Source organism: Macadamia integrifolia, unplaced genomic scaffold (genome assembly GCF_013358625.1).
Source record: "Macadamia integrifolia cultivar HAES 741 unplaced genomic scaffold, SCU_Mint_v3 scaffold1998, whole genome shotgun sequence".
Lineage (NCBI taxonomy): Eukaryota > Viridiplantae > Streptophyta > Magnoliopsida > Proteales > Proteaceae > Macadamia > Macadamia integrifolia.
The window spans coordinates 112,117-133,093 of NW_024868458.1; the positions used below are offsets into that span (position 1 = coordinate 112,117).

The window sequence follows — 20,977 nt, forward strand, 5'->3', positions numbered from 1 at the left end:
CTGACTCTTGACCCTAACCTCTATGGCTCAACCTCAGTCGCCCATCAAGACTTTTCCATCTTGCATCACCCAGCTCCCATCCGGTGATGTTGGAATTACTTTTGATCGTAGACATGATAATTCTCATAGATCTACCTCTTCAGTAATTTCTTCTTCCTCTGAATATCCAACATTTCAAGCATCATCTCGTGCTTCAATGTCTAGAGTTCAGAGAGAATTTGGATGGTACAATAAATCTGCAGGGTACAAATCGTACTCCTTCTCAGGTTAATCAACATGTCTATGGTCCTATTCAACGAGATCCTTCCCAGGCTAATAATTAACCTCCTCTTGCTCCTATTGATACGAAAAATGATTCCTCTTCTCCATCTCTCTTTGATATGCAAGCCTCAATCGGAATCATGATGCTTCATATCACTGAAGAACCCAAATTCCAGATCAATAAGCGATTCCTTATTCAGGAATATAAGTCCGTTAGGAATGCTAGAAAAAGAAAGATTTTTGAAGAACACTATTCCAACCATCAACGGAAAGAGCTCCATGAAAAATGGGTTTCTCACATAGAAACTTTTCAAATAAATCTTCCATTCTTCCAGTGGTTAAAGATATATCTTCTTAAGAAATCATCTAACCCTCCACAGGTTAATGAGATCAAAAAGGTAACAACCACTTGTATTTCTAAAGATGGAACAGATATTGAGTCTGTTCACCCTCCTTTCCAAGCCTTAAAAGTAGGTACTAATCAGATGGTTGTTCCTCTTAAAACATCAAGTAATACTTCATATCTATTGACTAAATTTCATCTCAGTCAAGTTGTTGAAAAAATAACTTTACTAACTTATGGCTTCAGTCTATAGGAAGCCATACTGATCGTATAGAGAAGATTGTAGACTCCTTAAAGGCCTCTGCTCCATCTACTTCCTATGCTAAAATTGAGCATGCTAATAAAGCCATTTGGCCAGCCATTGCTTCTCAACCCAGAAGTACCCAAAAGCCAGTCCCTGCTTCTCAACCCAGAAGCAACCATTCTATCCTTTTTAAACCTCCACCATTTTTGGATATTCCAAAAAGAAAGTCTGAGTCCACTATGTTAGATGAACTTGTAAATCATCTCGGTCAACTACAGGTTTCTAAGGACAAAGAAAAACAGGCTATGACTCTTTCTCTAGCAGAACCTTCTAATTCTGAAATAGAACTTGCTGAGAAAGAACTTTAGTCCATGCTACCTCAACAGGCAGCTGTTCATGAGCATATTCCTCTACTAAATCAAGTCATGAGGAAAGCTCGTAAAGTTATGCCTACCGCTCCAATAAATTACTATTACCCTCGACCTTCAGTTCCTAAGCATTTTCTGTCGAGGGTAATAGCAATTCGTTCGAGCTGTAGGCATAACTTTGCGAGCTTTCCTCATGACTTGATTTAGTTGAGGAATATGCTCAGGAACTACTGCCTATTGAGGTAGCATGGACTGAAGTTCTTTCTCAGGAAGTTCTATTTTAGAATCAGAAGGTTCTACTAGAGAAAGAGTCATGGCCTGTTTTTCTTTGTCCTTAGAAATCTGGAGCTGACCGAGACGATTTACAAGTTCATCTAACATAGTGGACTCAGTCTTTCTTTTTGGAATATCCAAAAATGGTAGAGGTTTAAAAAGGATAGAATGGTTGCTTCTGGGTTGAGAAGCAGGGACTGGCTTTTGGGTACTTCTGGGTTAAGAAGCAATGGCTGGCCAAATGGCTTTATTAGCGTGCTCAATTTTAGCATAGGAAGTAGATGGAGTAGAGGCCTTTAAGGAGTCTACAATCATCTCTATACAATCAGTTTGGCTTCCTATAGACTGAAGACATAAGTTAATAAAGTTATTTTTTCAACAACTTGACTAAGATGAAATTCAATCAATAGAGATGAAGCATTACTTGATGTTTTAAGAGGAACAACCATCTGATTAGTACCTAATTTTAAGGCTTGGAAAGAAGGGTGAACATACTCAATATCTGTTCCATCTTTAAAAATATAAGTGGTTGTTACCTTCTTGATCTCATTAACCTGTGGAGGGTTAGATGATTTCTCAAGAAGATATATCTTTAACCACTGGAAGAATGGGAGATTTATTTGATTAGTTTTCATGTGAGAAACCCATTTTTTATGGAGCTCTTGCCGTTGAGGGTTGGAATAGTGTTTTTAAAAAATCTTTCTTTTTTCAGCATTTCTAATGGACTTATATTCCTGAATAAGGAATCGCTTATTGATCTGGAATTTGGGTTCTTCAGTGATATGAAGCATCATGATTCCGATTGGGGCTTACATATCAGAGAGAGAGGAGAAGAGGACCAACTTTCCATATCAATAGGAGCAAGAGGAGGTTGATTATTAGCCTGGGAAGGTTCTCGTTGAAGAGGACTATAGACAGGTTGATTAACCTGAGAAGGAGTACGATTTGCACCCTACAGATTTATTATACCATCAAAATTCTCACTCTGAACTCTAGACGTTGAAGCACGAGATGGTGCTTGAAATGTTGGATATTCAGAGGAAGGAGAAATTACTGAAGAGATTGATCTACGGAAATTATCGAGTCTACGATCAAAAGTAATTTTAACATCATCAGACGGGAGCTGGGTGATGCAAGACGAAAAAGTCCTGATGGGCGACTGAGGTTGAGCCACAGAGGTTAGGGTCCAAGAGTCAAGAAGGTTAATTTCTGACCATTTGATACATCGATGCACAAAAACTTACGACCTTTTAGTATTGGCCTGAAAACAAATAGTTTGACCTCGAGGATTTATAACCTTAGCATTTAGGGCTACGGTAGTCATTACCTTATAAAAGATACGATATATTACTGTGAGATTTTGGGTTCCTGGAGCAACATTGTATCCATATGTCTTTAAGGAAATAACAGCACTGTGAAGGATGTTAGGATCTATTAAGGACATAGGAAGATTTGGTCTACATTGAAAGTAAATTGGTCCTTCATAGAGGCTGGTTCAACTAAGCCCATTAGAGATTCAATAAAATTTTCATCATTACATCTCTAACGATAGCAAAAACCGCGTAATTTAACCCTGGCAGTGTTAAGGGATTTAAGGCTACTTGAACTAGGCCGATATGGATGAACTTAAATCCACGCTCTCTATGCCTCTGATGTTGAGAGCTAGTCAATAGTTGAATTTGCTCTGGATCAGAGATAAGAGTATGAGTGCTTTCGCTAGTTTTGATAACATAATCACTCAGAAATGCGAAAGTCCCTTTATAATATACCTCAAATTCAGGTATTATGAGAATAGTATAGTTGTTTATGGCCACTTCTATGTTCTGAAAAACCACTTCTTCGGAATTATGGATTGAGTCATATGTCCTTCCGGAAGAGCTAACCTCAGAAGAAGAGGATCTCCTTGAGTTGGTTCTACAGTATGAAGCGTTTAGAGGTTCCAGTCAATATATCCTATTGTCAATCCTACGTACTGTCAATACTATTTTGCCAACAAACACCTATCTATGGCAACACGACTGAGTATGACTTGGGTGTAGGTCGACACAACTTGGATGTAGGTCTATACGACAATGGTGAAATACTACCAACTAAATGGTCCTTACGACTTTGGCACCTTGTAACTTGGCTCTAATACCATTTGATACCAGGGATCATGGGAAGATGTCTATTAGGCAGCGAGGGAAGCTATTAGGCAAGAAACTTGCCTTTCCTTAGATTAGAGTTCAGCAAGGTTCATGGTTTCTTCATTTAGAAGTTGAGAAAAATAGGTAGGATCTTAAGGGTAACAAGAAAAATAAAATTCAATATAGGAAGAAGAAATATCTAACAAAGCAAGCTATTCTTTTAACCTTCTAATAGCAAACATAATACATGAGAAATGAAATTATAGGAAAGGCAGACTTACATATGATTATAGATTTGAACACGGACACTTGTAGATAGCACACAATCCTCTTTACAATACACTCTCGTAAGAAACTAAAAGAGAAACTTTTTATAGACAAAGAAGAAAATTCTAGGACTTTGTAAAATATATCGTGGTATTTTTTCATGGTGTCTTCCAAGAATGAGGAGCTCTCCTTTTATAGATGGCGGACACCAAATTTCAATAAATTGTGGTTGAGGGATGCTGATGGACCTTAATGAAGATGGCGTCGAATGGGCATCCAACCAACCGAGTGTGACATCTGAATAGCCTAAAGATAAGGTGTTCTTATCACAAAAAAGGTACACCTAATAAGGTGTGGGGTCTCTGTTAGAAACTGATAAGCTTCAGCTGAAAATTATATTGTCCATAGTCAGGTGTGTAACTGAAAATAAGCTACAAAAAGATTCTCTAGCATTCCACATGAGAGGACCCACTGTTTTCTAGAAGTGTCTTAAGGGGGGTGAATTATTAAAATGTCTACCCGTGACACTCACTATAATGCGCTTATAGTGCTGCGTGACGTATGCTAAGACATCAGTCTAACTAGAGTGGCACTAGGTGTGGATACTACACTTGGCAAGAATCAGAATGGCGTGTCTGATTATCACGGCACTCGGTCAAGGTGCAGTGAGACCTCTTGTACCCTCGGGAGGTTTTTTTTTTTAACAGGCCTTAGAAATCAGGCCACTGAGCGCATTGACTGCCATCATCTGAAGGAGAAAGAGTTGAGGAAGAGGATGAGGACGGGGTCGGATTGTCATTTTGAAGATTAAACCCGATAGCTGTAAGAATACGCTCCTGGATCTGCTCATCAGAAAGATACGGAAGATGACGCCGAGCAGCTTGAAATATGTTATAGAAAGGCGTCTGGGCTGCCATTAAAGGAGAAGGTGCAAGGGGCAGATCGGCACCGATGCTTCTTTTAAGCACAAATCGTGAACTAGTTAATAGTGAAATGTCAAATTTATCCCACCATTTAATTGAGATATGGCGTTCTAAATGAGGAACATAGTTAAATTCTTCGAATTCATCAATAGTCATCTCGTATTTCCATTGAAGGATCCAGGGTACTTCGTATAAGATAAAGAATTGAACGAAGAGAGCCCGAGAGTCCAGAGGTTGATTGAATTCTTTAAACTTGGTGACTGACTGCTGAAGAGCTGTTGGGAGTGACTCTACTAGAGGGGGTCCCCATGTATAGAACCATTGGAGAAACCAGATTGGCACACCTGATAAGTTGCGTTGAAGTCGAAACTTTACAAACCAAGAATGGGTTTCATGATTGTTCTGATATAAGAATATCATATTCCAAGCTTTAACATAATCTGCATAATCATATGACCTAAGTTTAAGGCTGGTGACATTATGAAATTCACGTTTGAATGAGGGCAAAGATCCCCAATCACGATCCCTAATAATGTGTAATATATTGAGCTTGGAATAAGCCCAAACATGAGCAGATCTATAACAGTGCTGAATTTGAGCACTTTGAGTTTCTTCAAGGATTCTTTCATAGAAAAAATGGGTTTTATCACCAGTGGATGGGTGAAGATGATCGTGAAGGTCAATGGTGGCAATTTCAGAGGGAGTGTGGTAAAGATGGATGGATTCAATGGAGATAACTAGGATAAAATTTGTTTCTATGAAGGGAGAGTTATTAACGACCTTTAAGGTTAAGGCAGGTGATGGAGACTATGATGAAATAGGAGTGGGATGTTCTTGGTGCTGCCTAGAGGATGTTGAGGCAACATCTTTGTTTGGAGAGGCAGGGACGACGGCCTTTTGCTTAGGAGCCCTGCAAAAATTCTCAAGTTAAAAAGTCAGGTAGACTATTAGTATCACCTTCAATGAATTCAATACTAAAATAAAAAACAGAGAGTAGTGACTGCCATCGAGCAAAGATCTGTTTCGAAGTTAAATTCTTGACATCTTTCTCAAGGACATCTTTAGCTGCTTTACAGTCTACCCGAACCAAAAAATGTTGATTTAGAAGATCACTTTCAAATTTGGTTATACACAAAACAAGTGAATAAATCTCTTTTTTTTATTGTTGAATATTTTTGTTGAGTTGGATTCCAAGTACCATAAGTAAAACGTACTAAAACTTCTTTAGGAAGGTTAGGACATTTTTGCTTCAATATACCACTATACCCGAATTCGGATGTGTCTGTCTCAACAATCTTAAAACAATCTAGTCGTGCTAAACTTAAGCACAGAAGTTCTTTAACTTTAAGCTTGATTTTGCGGATAGAATCAGTATGTACAATTATCCATGGTTCAAGCTGCTGTTTAATCCTATTGAATAAAGGTTTGGCTTCCTTTGCTAAATCCTTATAGAACTCAGCAATATAGTTTAGGCTACCAAGAAACCTTTGGAGTTGAGACTTATCTGTTATTTCACCAGAAAATTTATCCGCAAACTGAATAGTTCGTTCTATGGGAATGATTGATTCAAATGAGATTTAGTGTCCTAAGACGCGAACTTTAGTTTGGAATAAAATTATTTTCCTTATAGAAACAACAAGTTCTACTTGACGAATAACAGAGAAGAAAAGATTTAGATGTTTCCAATGCTGGGAAATGTCCTGGGAATAGATAAGGAAATCATCAATATACATAATTATAAACTATGAATATTGATTAAAGATCCGATTCATAATATTTTGAAATTCAGAGGGAGCATTCTTTAGACCGAAAGGCACAACATTCCATTCGTATTGACCGAATGGGACAATAAAAGCTATCTTATACCTATCGTTCTTTACTATCTGAATTTGCCAGTTCGGACTTCATATCAAACTTTGAAAATATGCTAGAGGCGTATAATTTTGTTGAGAAGATTCCTCTTATTAGGGATAGGATACCAGATCCACTTAAGAACCTTATTTAAGGGTTTGTGGTTGATGATAAGTCTGGGTGCACCTCTTTTAATTTCAGCATTATTGTTCACATAAAATGCAGTGCAGCTCCAGGGAGATTTGCTTGGTCTAATAAGACCTTTAGCAAGGAGTTCAGAAATCTCCTTCTAACATATTTCCCTTAAATGATCAGGCATTTAGGCTACCTGAGCTTTTGTGAGAATTTGGCTTTCGGAAAAGTTATCTTCATATGGAAGAGTAACAATAGGTGTTTTCTTAGACAAAAATACAGTAGGGATGTCTGGACAGACTTCCTTTACAAGTACAGCTTGAAAGTTTTTAACCTTAACTTGAAAGGTAGGGTCATCAATCTTTTGTTGGATGCTCTTTTGTTGGATTTCAGATGATAAAGAGTATATGAAATTTGCTTTGAACTGAATTTGAGTCCAAATTTCATTCACCGTATGAACCTTTGGGGTTCGATGAAATAAAAAGTAATAGGGTGATTATTAACCACCGAGTGAAGACCGACTGTATCAATCTGTAATAGATACAACTGGGAGAGAAATGGAGTGCCTAGAAGTACTAATTGAGAGAGTCCTTTTACCATAATAAAAGGAGTCTTCAGGCAGTGTCCATTGTTACAGATAGAGGCAGATGGGAACTTATACTTGACCTGCATTCTATATCCGTCAACTGTAACCAATTTCTGAGTGGTTTTCAAAAAGTATTGCGAAGGTACAAGTCCTTCATTAATACAATTGATGTCAGCGCCTGAATCAATTAAGGCAATGGTCTTTAGGCTAAACTCTCGATTTACTACAATGTCAATCATACACATGCCATTGATGAGTTTTAATCTGTTGAATAGTGAGGACTTGAGCATCTTCAGAAGAAATTGCAGCAGGAGTTGCAGAGGTACTAGCTACTATATTTTGAGTTGCTAGTAGATCCTTGAAGGAAGCTTCTTCTTTAAGATCAGGCTCAGTTAATTGTTCATTATAAAGTTCAAGAGTCTGAATTCTCTGTTTAAGACTCTTTACTTCAGTTTTAACTTCATTGAGGTCTTTACGGAGTTCCTGGATAGTAGGTTCACGGATTTGGGAGGTAGCCTTAACCCGATTGATTATAGTTTTGATACTGTAATCTTGAACCGAGGTTTATTGGCCAGAACAGGGCTAGGCCTAGTACTATCCTTTACTAAGGTGATGTACTCACATAAGAGTTGAGCCTTAGTTATAGGATCAATGATTTGGTGAATAGTCTTTAGGAGAAATGACTCTTCGATTGAAAGAACCATCAAACCATTTTCCTTAAGCTTAACCTGGTAAGGATCACAACTATAATGGGGAGTCTGAGATTTAGACTCAAAAGAATTGTTGTCGAACTTAAGTTGAACAATTTATTGATCTAAGTGAGAATCAGTGTTAGACTCAAGGTCAAATGAGCTATATGGCAAGACCTTTTCAAGATTTTGCTTCTATAAGTCGTCAATTTCTAGGGCATTAATCCTTGCCTTTGTTTGACAATTATTCTTACAATGTCCTACTTTTTTGCATTTGTAACAAACAGGGGGTTTGTTAGAGGAAAAAGTGTCTTGAGGACGAGATTTGGAAAAGCGTTTCTTGAAGAAGCGCTTAGGCTTAGATTTATATGGTTTGGTCTGATATTTAGGCTTAGAGAACCGATAGAGTTTTCTATGAGTCTTCTTTGATCCTGGAAGACGAATCTTCTCGAATCCAAACTGCCCACAGAAATAGCCAAGTTCTCGGAATCCAGCTTGTCTCTCTTTAGATAGTTGTTTATTGAGTTTTAGGTCTGTGCAGAGTTGAAGACCTTCATTGCATATTTCAGCAGCTAATTCCCTGTAGGTATACTGCTCGAAGGGAATAGTGCCGTTATGCTTTGCTTTAAGTCAAATAAAGAAGGTAGACCAAAGATGAACTTCTCTTTCCATATAGAATTGTTGCAGTCATCCCAAGTAAAGACTTTAGCAAAAAAGACGTCTCTATACTATCTATAATGAGATAGTGTATGATAATAGAGATTCATAAGTTGTTCTCTTGTTCGATCATCTAAGATTTCAGCTAGTCCAACAAAGTAAAGAGTTATAGTATAAACTAAGGTGTTAACCGCATATTCCTGATTAACATAAACAGTGTGCTGGGCAAAAGTACCATCAGGAAGTTGTTCAGTATGTTGTTGCGAAACACTGATCATAGCATTAATGATTTGTTGTTTAACTCTTCAGACAAATAAAAATCCCACCAACCAAGAAGTTGGCCGAAAAATCTAGTTGCTATCATTTTAGCAACATCAGAGTCAAATGCTTGATTTAGTTTAGCCGTTGTGGCATACATAAGCATATGCTTAAGGAAGTTGATGATTTAGTATTCAGATAAACCATCGATATTCCACTCCTTAATTGCATTTCCATCAATTAAGAAATTAGCAAGTTCTCCTTCAACTTTAAATTGAAGATCGACAAGAGAAGGTCGAGGGTAATAGTAATTCATTGGAGCGATCGGCATAACTTTACGAGCTTTCCTCATGACTTGATTTAGTTGAGGAATATGCTCAGGAACAGGAACTACTACCTGTTGAGGTAGCATGTACTAAAATTCTTTCTTAGCAAATTATATTTCAGAATTAGAAGGTTCTGCTAGAGAAAGAGTCATAGCCTATTTTTCTTTGTCCTTAGAAACTTGTAGTTGACCGAGACGATTTACAAGTTCATCTACCATAGTGGACTCATTCTTTCTTTTTGGAATATCCAAAAATGGAGGAGGTTTAAAAAGGACAAACTGGTTGCTTCTGGGTTGAGAAGCAGGGACTGGTTTTTGGGTACTTCTGGGTTGAGAGGCAAAGGCTGGCCAAATGGCTTTATTAGTATACTCAATTTTAGCATGGGAAGTAGATGGAGTAGAGGCCTTTAAGGAGTCTACAATCGTATCTATATGCTTAGTCTGGATTCCTATAGACTGAAGACATAAATTAGTAAAGTTATTTTGTTCAACAAGTTGACTAAGATGAAATTCAGTCAATAGAGATGAAGTATTACTTGATGTTTTAAGAGGAACAACCATCTGATTAGTACCTACTTTTAAGGCTTGGAAAGGAGGGTGAACAGACTCAATATCTGTTCCATCTTTAGAAATATAAGTGGTTGTTACCTTCTTGATCTCATTAACCAGTGCAGGGTTAGATGATTTCTCAAGAAGATATATCTTTAACCATTGGAAGAATGGAAGGTTTATTTGATGAGTTTACATGTGAGAAACTCATTTTTCATGGAGCTCTTACTGTTGAGGGTTGGAATAGTGTTCTTAAAAAATCCTTCTTTTTTCAGCATTCCTAACAGACTTATATTCCTGAATAAGGAATCGCTTATTGATTTGGAATTTGGGTACTTCAGTGATGTGAAGCATCATGATTCCAATTGGGGCTTGCATATCAGAGAGAGATGGAGAAGATGACCCATTTTCCATATCAATAGGAGCAAGAGGAGGTTGATTATTAGCCTGGGAAGGTTCTCGTTGAAGAAGACCATAGACAGGTTGATTAACCTGAGAAGAAGTACGATTTGTACCCTGCAGATTTATTATACCATCAAAATTCTCACTCTGAACTCTAGACGTTGAAGCACGAGATGGTGCTTGAAATGTTAGATATTCAGAGGAAGAAGAAATTACTGAAGAGGTAGATCTACGAGAATTATTGAGTCTACGGTCAAAAGTAATTTTAACATCACCGGACGGGAGCTAGGTGATGCAAGATGGAAAAGTTCTGATGGGCGGCTAAGGTTGAACCACAGAGGTTAGGGTCTAAGAGTCAGGAAAGTTAATTTTTGACCATTTGATACATCGAGGCACAAAAACTTGCAACCTTTTAGTATTGGTCTGAAAACAAACAGTTTGACCTCGAGAATCTATAACCTTAGCATTTGGGGCTACGGTAGTCATTGCCTTATAATAAATACAATATATTACTGTGAGATTTTGGGTTCCCATAGTAACATTGTATTCATACATCTTTAAGGAAATAACAGCATCGTCAAGGATGTTAGGATCTGTTAAGGACATAGGAAGATTTGGTCTATATTGAAAGTAAATTGGTCCTTCACAGAGGCTGGTTTCAACTACGCCCATTAGAGATTCATTAAAAATTTTCATCCTTGCATCTCTAACGGCAGCAAAAACCGCGCAATTTAACCCTAGCAGTGTTAAGGGTTTTATGGCTACTGGAACTAGGCCGATGTGGATGAACTTAAACAATCTCTCCTCTGAAGTTGAGAGCTAGTCAAGAGTTAAATTTTTTCTTAATCAGAGGTAAGAGTATGAGTGCTTTCGCTAGTTTTGATAACATAATCACTATGAAATGCGAAAGTCCCTTTATGATATACCTCAAATTCAGGTATTATGGGAATGGTATAGTTGTTTATGGCAGCTTCTATGTTCCGAAAAACCACTTCTTCAGAATTATGGATTGAGTCATAAGTCCTTCCGGAAGAGCTAGCCTCAGAAGAAGAGGATCTCCTTGAGTTGATTCTAAAGTATGAAGCCATCGTTTAGAGATTTGAGTCAATAAGGGTTTCGATCAATATATCCTACTGTCAATCCCGCCTACTGTCAATACTATTTCACCAACAAATGCTTATCCATGACAACATGGCTAAGTACGACTTGGGTGTAGGTTGACGTGTAATTAAGGTTACAAGAAGAGATTACAAGAATTGATTAAAAGAAAGCTTACAACTAAATAAGTAAACTGTCTACCACTAATCACTAAACACCGAATAAAGCCTACGTGACACCTTGCCCACGTGGCTATCGGTCAGATGAATGGTCAGATCCAGAGAGTGGTCTAACCTTTCATGGTCTCACGAACCGAATTCCTGAATAGAAACCCTTCTTTCATTGCTTCAAAGCATCTAAAACTGGCGAAGATTTGTTCTACAGTCTGTGAACTTATCTGCAGGGTTGGAAATCCGAATGGGTGTTGAAGAAAAGATTCACAAACAGATCCAGCACATCAGGCGATTTAAAGATCTCACCTTTAACAAGTAAACTTGCAGAGACCCAATTGAAAGCTGAGTTTGGATGGTTGACAGAAATGGAACCAAGAAAGTTTGAAGCTGCTAGACTTTCTCCTCGAGGACTCTGGATTTCTCCGAGAAAACCTCAGCCTTCTAATGGAAAACTACATTTTTTTGGGAGAAGCTTGTGGCTTCATGAGGTTTTATGACGTGGGCAGGTGAATCATGGCAAGAGCTGTTGATAACCCATTTCTCTACATCATCCCATTTTGAAGGGAAGCTCTTTCTGGGGAGATTTTCAGCAATGAAGCTGAACACATGGCTACCAGGAGTTGGAGGAGCTTCTAGTCTCCTCTATTCTACTAAACTCATCCACTCTGTTCTTCTCTGAGCAGAAGACTCAAGAATACTTCTGCTTTCCCCATTGCCGTTACCCATTGCAGATGCCTTCACAAACTCAAATGTTTCTCTAAGACTAAGCTTGCAAAGTGGATTAAGGAACATATTCTAAAATGGATTCTCAACATTTCTGTTGCAGAAGCTTACATTGCCCTCCAATGCTAATCCCTAAAACAAAATAGCCCAAAACAGAGACTAGAAAAGGCAGATTATCAGAGAAAATGAATTCAAAAAACAAAAAGCATTTTAAAGGTCGGGTTTTTAACCTTTTTATACGAAAATAGAGATGAAGCTTATAAGTATTTGGGGCTCTTGAGATCCATTATAGTGAGGTTAGAAGGGATTACTGATTTAGGAATGCATGTATCTCTTGCTTCCTCAGCCAGTTTGCCAATTTGAATCATCTTGAAATAAGATGGACCTTTTGTCTCTCATCTCCAGGAAGCATGAAAAAGATGCAGTACTGCTTTTGAACAAGGAAGACTCATTGACCTTATGAACCTAATCCCAACAAAAACTTTTTCCGTAAAACCAACTTTAGAATCAGATCTGCCCAAAAATTCTGAAATGCAAAAACAATTTTTTTTTGGGGGGGGGGGGTGGTGGTTGCAGACTTGCAGCGGTGAGGAGATATGAGTAAGGGATTTGAGGTTCAACTCTCCACAATTCTGGCCTCAACTGACCTGCTTTCTTATCCTACAAAGACCAGGGAACCCAACCTTAAAATGGATTATAGAGGAGTTATTGCTCAGTGCAATGGTGAAAGCTCAAACTGCTAGTGTAGGATCACAGGTTTGAGTATTCCTTGTGAATAATGTCCACTTATCGGTATAAAAAAATTGGCATAGGATTGGTAAGTGAGAACAACTCTGGTCCAACCCTTTGGGGGTAACCTTTCAGATACAAGACTTGTCACCTGATCACACCCTTTTCCTGCTTTAGGAAACCTCCTGTACTCCCAAATTTGCCACATGGGAGATCAAGAGTGACCCAATTTTATGGATGAGTATGGTCTAACATTCCCTGTTTACAATTTGAGTTTTACTCAAAAAGAGTTGGCTAGATAAAGCTTTCGAAAAATGCTTGAAAGCACAAGGAAACATGCCAATGACTGAATGAGGGGCTAATCTGTTAAATTTGACTCAGGATTTTAATAGATAACCCGTTTTCAAGTCCCATGACTCCGGTCCAGATCATACCCTATCTATCCAAACTAAGGATTTTTTTGATCTATTATTTGCCCAAATAGCAGGAATTTCTGAAAAGAGTAGACAGCAGAAGCTTGAAACAAATAAAAACAATGATGAAAGAAGTATCATTTCATTATTACTTAATCATGGTTCATCCTGCTAATCACTTGGATAAAAAATGTATGCAACACTTTTACAATAGAAGGGTTCAAAAATGAATCACATTTTTACGATAGAGGGAAGGGGTAGGGAAAGGGACGGATAGAGGTTCCCAACCCACCTTAACCCCTAGGGGACCAATGAAAAAAAAAAAATTTAACCACTGAATACACAATAAAACACCAGTTCTAATAAACAGAGACTCAATAAAGGATGGATTTCTTTCATCTTCTGATCTTTCATCTGTCATTGCTGTTCTGAGACAAAGCTGCACTTCTGCATATTGGGCACACATTTTTCACAAGCGACCACTTCTTTATGCACTTTGCATGATATTCATGTCCACACTGAAGAGTTCCTATCTTGTCCATGTTCTCAAACTCTTCCTGTAAAAAACCAAACCACCACAACTATTAGTCACCATTAATTGCTAGCATTTTAGGATCTTCAGGAAAAGGGAAGGTATGTGATTGAATTAGAATTTAATATTTGACGCATGGCTAATCCAAGGCATGTACTACTATTCTATCCAATAGTCAGAATTGTGTATTAGGTATGATAAAATACCTGGCATATGATGCAGGTCTCAGCTTCTTGATCCATGCCTGATGGCTCATTCAAATTGATACAGGCTGCAGGCGGCACATGATATCTTCTTGTCTTAAGATGACTAGTGATGGTTTCTTTTGTCAATTCAATTTTTGCATTGCCAATACGTTCTCCCAGTGCAAGCAACTCCAGCAGTTGAGTCAAATGAACATTGCCAAGTTAGTTTAGGTTTGATAATTCAAAGAAAAAAAGCTAAATCTTAAGCATGTGTGGCTACTTTTGACTTACCTCATATGACATGCGATCTATATCCAACCTCAAGTCACTAAGAAGTTCGCGAGAATTCCTGAAGTCTGGAAATTCCAGTATAGCAACCTCCAACATAATATTGCATAGAAAAAGTCTTTAAGTTAACAAAAACAGATTGAATAGAAAAGTAATTCATCCCTACACCACAAACTTACAGCTTCAGGTAGAATCCTCAAGTGTAGGCATCTTCTCACAGTGCCTTCTGCACAGCTCTCTGGTGAGGTCGATAAATTCTAAAGCCAGTGGGTAGAAGGTGGTGGTGTACGATGTCTTGTATTCTGTCGTAGTTTAATTCAGGGAGTACTGGTGCAGCACCTGGACAGGCCGAACGTCGTAAAATCCATGTACATTATTTGTTTTGTTTTTTCCATTATCTTCTGTATCGTTTTAAATTTGCATTTCTACAAAAGGGGCCTCTGATATCATTATTAGTCCCAAATTGTTGCTCCACCAAGGTACCAATAGAATTCCCCTAACTAAACAATGAGGATTAAGCAATAAAGTGAAGACCAGCTGAAGACCAATAGGATTGTATCTGTTCTGCCCAATTATCTATGACCCTCCTTAATTAAGACCAGTAGGATTGTATCTGTTCTGCACAGTTCTCTGTGGCCCTTCATTAAGCAATAAAGTGGAGTCACCAATAGGATAGCATCTGTTCTGCACAGTTCTCTGTGGTCCTCCTTCAGTGACTGACAGAATTCCAATCCCTCCAGATTCAAGTGGAGGAAAAGCTGTAACATCTAAGCATGCCAGCACCAGATTCAAATTGCTGGTGTAACCTTCACCTAATGTACTAATTCAATTCACGAACAATGCGAAACAATCAATTTCGTTAGGATAATTTACCGTGCCAACTCCTGAAGAATACCATAATTATAAGAACATCTCCTCCCAAATTAGACTCAAAATTTTTACTGTCAATCACTTTAAATGAGAATTTGAAATGATAATTTTACCTTTTTGACTAAAACACAAGACCCTGATCATGTACCCTCCAGCGCCATTGTCCTCATCTCCAAACCGTGAAGAGCAACGGCGGTAAAGAAGGAAAGAGAGATGGTGGACTGCTACCTTGCTTGTTAATAATAAGACCCAACCCGGCTTTGAGAACCCCCGTCGACACTGTCGCTATGACGTGATCGGCCACCATTTCTGCACCATCTTCGAAACGGAGTCTCACAGGCCTGTTACTGCTGCAACCCCCATTAATCTGCATCTCCAACGACCTCACAACACCTTCTGGCTCCCATTCGATCCTCTTGACTTTCCTACCCAGTTGGATCAAACCCGTGGGAAGTGCAGATGCAAGCCACTCCACAATGCTCAAGTATCCCTTGGCAATGCTTTCTGGATTCTTCCACTCCTTGCATGCTCTCTGGATTCAATTTTTTTACTGCCATGACCATACCACTACCGATCTTCGAAGGCGTATAGGCCTTCTCACCAAGCCAACCCTTGAAAACCCTACCAAAGCCCCCCTCTCCAAGCATCGAATCAGGTTCGAAGTTTCTGGTAGCTGACTTGAGCTCAGAGAAGCTGAAACCCACCCTCAAGTTTGGTGTGGGCAAGATGTGACGAACGACTCATCGACGCTGCTTCCGCACCCTGATAATGAAATCAAGAACCACTGAAAAACTCACATTAGAAAAAAGGCTTCTGAGAATGAGAATTGATCCTGTAACTCATAGTCCAAGACTTGATCTTCTCGACCTCTCCTCTCTTCTTAGCTCACCTCTCTACAACTCATAGTCCAAGACTTGATCTTCTCGACCTCTCCTCTCTTCTCAGCTCACCTCTCTACAACCAATCTCAACTGAATAATGTGTCTAGATTTCTTGGGATTCAATCTCTCATCAATCCTGAGTTCCTAAAGGCTTGCCACTATTCTCTTATCATCCCAAACCTACAACAATAACGACAACCCTGACATTCTTCTTCTAAAAAATCTCCATGAAAACAACCAACTCTGCAACTCCCAAGTTCAAACCCAGTTCCCGTCTTTCGATTCTAATCAAATCCAAAACCCAATTCTGAATGAGACCCATCTCTTGCAGACCAATGTGGACCAATAACCTTCAATTTGCCATGATTTCCAAACCAGCTGTGCCTGGCAAGACAATATTGCTCTTCCTTCTAATTCGACAGATAATTTGAATATTCCCATGTCAAATTACTGGGAGAAGACAAGAACAGAGATTTCCTGTGAGAAAAAGCTGCTATTTTTTCAAAAGAACAAAGAACAAAGAAAAAAGAACCCATTTGGAACAGAGGAATCACAATTTCAGAAGTAAAATGGAATGCAGAGACAAAATTAACAATCATAACTTTCTACCAAAGATTCTAAAAGGTACAATCAGCGGTGGTAATATAAAGCTTATGAGCAGCTGTTACCCCCGCCATTCCTATGATCACAATTCTGGGTTTCTTGCCGCCATAGTTGCTGGTTTCACAAGCATACAAGAAAACAAAGAGAGAGAGAGATGAACAAAGAACAATGATCATCTGTCCGTCGCCGATGCCACTGCCACTGCTCTGAACGATTGCCGGTGGTAAGGTAAATTAAGTCTTCAAATGATGATAGATTTGGGTATTTTAGGTTCTTCATTTAATAAGGTATTTTAATATTTAAAATAAAATTTAGTTATGGTATCAACATATAAGGTATATTCTTTAATTGTGATCGATTGTAAAGGGTCTAAGTCTAATTTGGTGAAACAGAAAGGATGCTCTTATAATTGTGGCATTCTTTAAAGGGTGGAGCTATAAATTATCCTTTTGTTAATGGCAAAGAACGTTTAAAAAAATTGAGGAAAACCCTAGAAGATCAAAAATCAAGAAACGGATTGACATAGAGAAATAAAAAACCAAAATCAGAGACAAAGAAAGGAAAACTAACCTTGAAAGATCCATAGTTCCACAGTTCCTTGCACAGTTCAACGCTATTGCCAAGTTTACTTCTTGCAATGGTCATATCGGAAGAAATCGAGAATTTAAGGGTCTGTCCGCTCTGGGATTTGCCCCTGTTTTTTTATTTATTTTTTTGACCATTTTCGGTTTTAAAAGTAGGGAACGGTCTCAACCGATACCACCAGTACTGATATGGATTGGTATCGGTTGGGATCGGACAGATTTATTTCCAACTTTCGTTTTTTAATAATAAGGGCCCGTTTGGTATCGTTTCTGTTCCAGAAACTTCGTTTCGTGTCAGAAACGGTAATTTCAGTTTCTTTGTCAAAACGTCGTTTTTAAACGATTTATGCATGTTTGGTGAATCTGTTTCTAGAATAGTTTCAGAACCAAGAAACGACATTTCTGCCATTTGGTAATGCTTGTTTCAGAAACTGTTTTTTTTTTTTTCTTTTCTTTTAAGTCAATAATTACAAAAATAACATTAAAATACTATAAGCATATAAATTTTTTTGTGACAATAAAATATTACACACCAACGAAAAAAAACATGGTTTCCAAAGGATGAATAAAATATAGTATTAACAATGCCTTGTGCAAGTTAACTATTACATAATTCCCCAAATTTTCACTTTTTTTCCAAGTCTAAAGACTTGAATGCATTGAGGATGTCTTTCATCTTATTTGTTTGGTCCTCTAATCCTTTAAGTGTCCCTTCCAGATATCCTTGCATGTACTCGTTTGAAACGGAAAGTGGTCTGGATGATGTTGATGTTGAGCTTGAGCTTTCTGAACATAATGTATGTTGTATGGTAGAGATATGCGTTTCATCTTTCAACCATACAAACATACCACATCCACGGTTATCAGCCTATATCAAATAATAGATGTGATTAGGGTCGTTGAAATTTAACATCGAATTAAATTTAAATCATAAATTATCTATAGGTATAGGTCAATCGTAGAAATAAATTACCCCAGTTGAACTTAGGCAACATAGAAAATACTGTCCCTTGTTTGGACCTTTCATCGCAGTTCGTACTTTGCATTGACCTTTACCACATCTACATAGATGTAGTTGATCCACCCACATGAAAAAATTACATGAATCTTCACACTTGAAATATTCTCTTCCAATATTTTTACCCGACTTGGTTGTATATTTACCACAACTCTTCCCACAAATTTCACAAGTTGCTATCATGAGTGGGGGCATAGAAGAAGTCATCTGTAACAAAAATGTATTTATCAAAAAATTTAATATAGCAGCCAAATATATGACATTCATAATAATATATCAACTTGTACCACATATATAAATGTACCATAAAACAAGTACTACGTGGGTTGAAACATCAATTTAGGTTTTCAGTTTTGGGAAAATAGTTATCGATTTTAGTTTTCAACTAGTTCTGGCATCCTTTGCTGTCTAGCCATTGCATTTGTAATTCTTAGCCTAGTGGCATTCATCTCTATTGCCCGATTTCGTTGACTTGATTGTATTGTAGAAAGATCAACGAAATCTTCATGTGGCGGATTCAAGTCATCTTCTGCAACTTTTAAATCATCGCTCATCCCCACGAATTCTGCATCAGCAATATGCTCTTCTCGAATATAGTTGTGTAGCCCACAACATGCCAATACGATTGATGCCTGAGTTTCCACTGGGAACTGATGCATTAGCCTTAAAATTTTAAATTTGTTCTTCAATACCCCAAATGTGCGTTCAATAACGACCAAATATTGCTACTAGACGACTCTTTATTTGCTTGACACGTTCTAGAGTGAGCGTGCTAATTTTGGAGGTAAGTTCATCCAAAGCTGGATATGCTTCTTGCTCCAATGTGGAAGTCTGTTATAAGTTAAAAGTACCAAGCAGTTTGATCAGAAGTCTCAAATGGAATTAAAATAAGAACTTAAAAGTACCAATGTTACATTATAAAATTCTCCACAATTAGTAGTTGTAGAACACTCTGGTAGAGGTATGCTGCACCCTATGGAAGGATAAGGGGTTGCAGGACCTCTAGTAATCATTTGAAACCATTTTATACAGCATGAAAGCTAAGCAACTGCTATGCAGATGGGGATCAGCTTCCACAGATATTTGATCTTGTCGGAACAACTAATTAGCAACCAGAAATTTCTGTATAGACTATATTGCAGAAACATTAAAACAACTAGTACTCAATTCATATCATTGTCATCATTGTCATATTCAATGAATTGAAACTTAAGATGAACATATACATATATATCCTCTTTAACTACACAATAGATAACAAGAAACCAATGGTAACGAGACTCCTTGCAATCAACCCAGCCCCTCAAACAGGGCTCCAAATCTCAGGAGAAATTAAGAACATGTTTGTAATCCCCAACTCTATCAAATCCAACCCAATAAAAGACCCAAAAGTCGAAGATTGAAGAAAAACAAATTCTGCAATTATGTCTGCCGTAGGAGAGAGAAAGGCCATATTTTCAGTTATTGCAGCAGGGTTTTGGGTTGGGATTCTTCAGGGAGGGTAATCCAGAAATAGCAACTCTAATCCCTAAGTTTGATAATGAGTGGGAAAGGTATGAAAGAGATTCAACAAATCTCTCACCACTCGGTTGACTCGTTAACAACAGGGAAATTAAAATAACAGAGAAACAATAAGAAATGGGGAAGAAGAATATTACAAGAGGTGTATGGATTCAAGAAGCAAAGGAGAAGAAGAAGAAATAGAAGAGAAGAAGACGAAATAGAAGAGAAGAAGACGTTACCTCTCTGTATAGGGGGTCTAGAAAAACCCTAAAAATTGTCCCAATACCTGCTCTGTGATTATAATAGATGAACAAGAAGGAGAAGAGGTTAGAATACAAGAAGAAAGAGGTTAAAAGAGATGAAAAAGAAGAAGGAGAAGAAGAGCCGAAATCGAAATTACCTGCAGAGGAGATTTCACAAGGGGGCGAGCTCCTGTTTCTTCTTCTCTCCTCTCTCTGTGCGAGTTCCAAACTATTCGAAACCAGAACTTTGTTTAGCTCATCGATCTCTGTCTCTGGTAGAAAAGAAAAAATGAAGAAGAAGAAGGAGAAAAAAACCCCTAAATTTCACACAAACCCTCTCTGTGGTTACAATAGATGAAGAAGAAGAAGAGTTTGAATAAAAGAAGAAAAGAAGAAATGAAGAAGAAGAAGGAGAAGAAGGAGAAGAAGGAGAAGAAGGAGGACAGGCGAAGCACAGACCTGAGGTGAAGAACTGAACTGGGCGCTCTCTTCTTTCCTCTCTGCTATCCTCTCTCTATCGCGGACAATCGGGAACGATCGTTCCTCCCTCTATTAATTTGGAACGAAACTTTGCCGACGGAACAGCCTTCGAGCGTTTCATCAAATTAGGCAATTTTCGTTTCTTACGGCCCTGACAGTTTCGAAAAAACTGGAACGGACCCTAAACATGCCAAACGGTTTTCAGCGTTTTTTCGTTCTATTAACACGAAAAAATGCTAGAAATTTTTTTTATGAACTATACCAAACGGCCTCTAAGAAAAAAAAAAGGGTTTTTTTGATCCCCAATTGTAGAAAGCCTTGTGTGAAAAAGTCGGTTCAATTTGATTTCTGTCGAGTTGAATCAATTTGGTTCGGGAATGAATGAGTCTAACACCAAACGTT

General features: G+C 38.1%; 1 protein-coding gene across 7 annotated transcripts; it reads right to left on the bottom strand.

The window, feature by feature from the left end:
- Positions 1 to 13,513: 13,513 nt before the first annotated feature.
- LOC122065405 (probable E3 ubiquitin-protein ligase ZFP1) lies at positions 13,514 to 17,335 on the bottom strand. Of its 7 annotated transcripts, none has more exons than XM_042629225.1 (5): positions 17,319 to 17,335; positions 15,379 to 16,595; positions 14,399 to 15,215; positions 14,129 to 14,296; positions 13,514 to 13,947 (listed from the first exon to the last, which is right to left on the bottom strand). In XM_042629225.1, the coding sequence occupies exons 3-5, from the start codon at positions 14,492 to 14,494 to the stop codon at positions 13,801 to 13,803; spliced, it is 411 nt and encodes a 136-aa protein (XP_042485159.1). In that variant the 5' UTR covers positions 14,495 to 15,215; positions 15,379 to 16,595; positions 17,319 to 17,335; the 3' UTR covers positions 13,514 to 13,800. The 7 variants fall into 7 exon arrangements, with proteins under 7 accessions (XP_042485159.1, XP_042485155.1, XP_042485158.1 ...); XM_042629221.1 differs by lacking the exon at positions 17,319 to 17,335 and adding an exon at positions 16,814 to 16,997; XM_042629224.1 differs by lacking the exon at positions 17,319 to 17,335 and adding an exon at positions 16,814 to 16,997 and having other exon boundaries at positions 15,379 to 16,622.
- Between the last annotated feature and the right edge of the window lie 3,642 nt (positions 17,336 to 20,977).

Coding starts and splice junctions, on each gene's coding strand:
- LOC122065405 (XM_042629225.1), bottom strand. CDS start 14,494: ATGTTGGAGGTTGCTATACTGGAATTTCCAGACTTCAGGAATTCTCGC. Junction 14,297..14,398: donor TAGATCGCATGTCATATGAG/GTAAGTCAAAAG, acceptor CAACTGCTGGAG/TTGCTTGCACTGGGAGAACG. Junction 13,948..14,128: donor AGACCTGCATCATATGCCAG/GTATTTTATCAT, acceptor GGTTTTTTACAG/GAAGAGTTTGAGAACATGGA.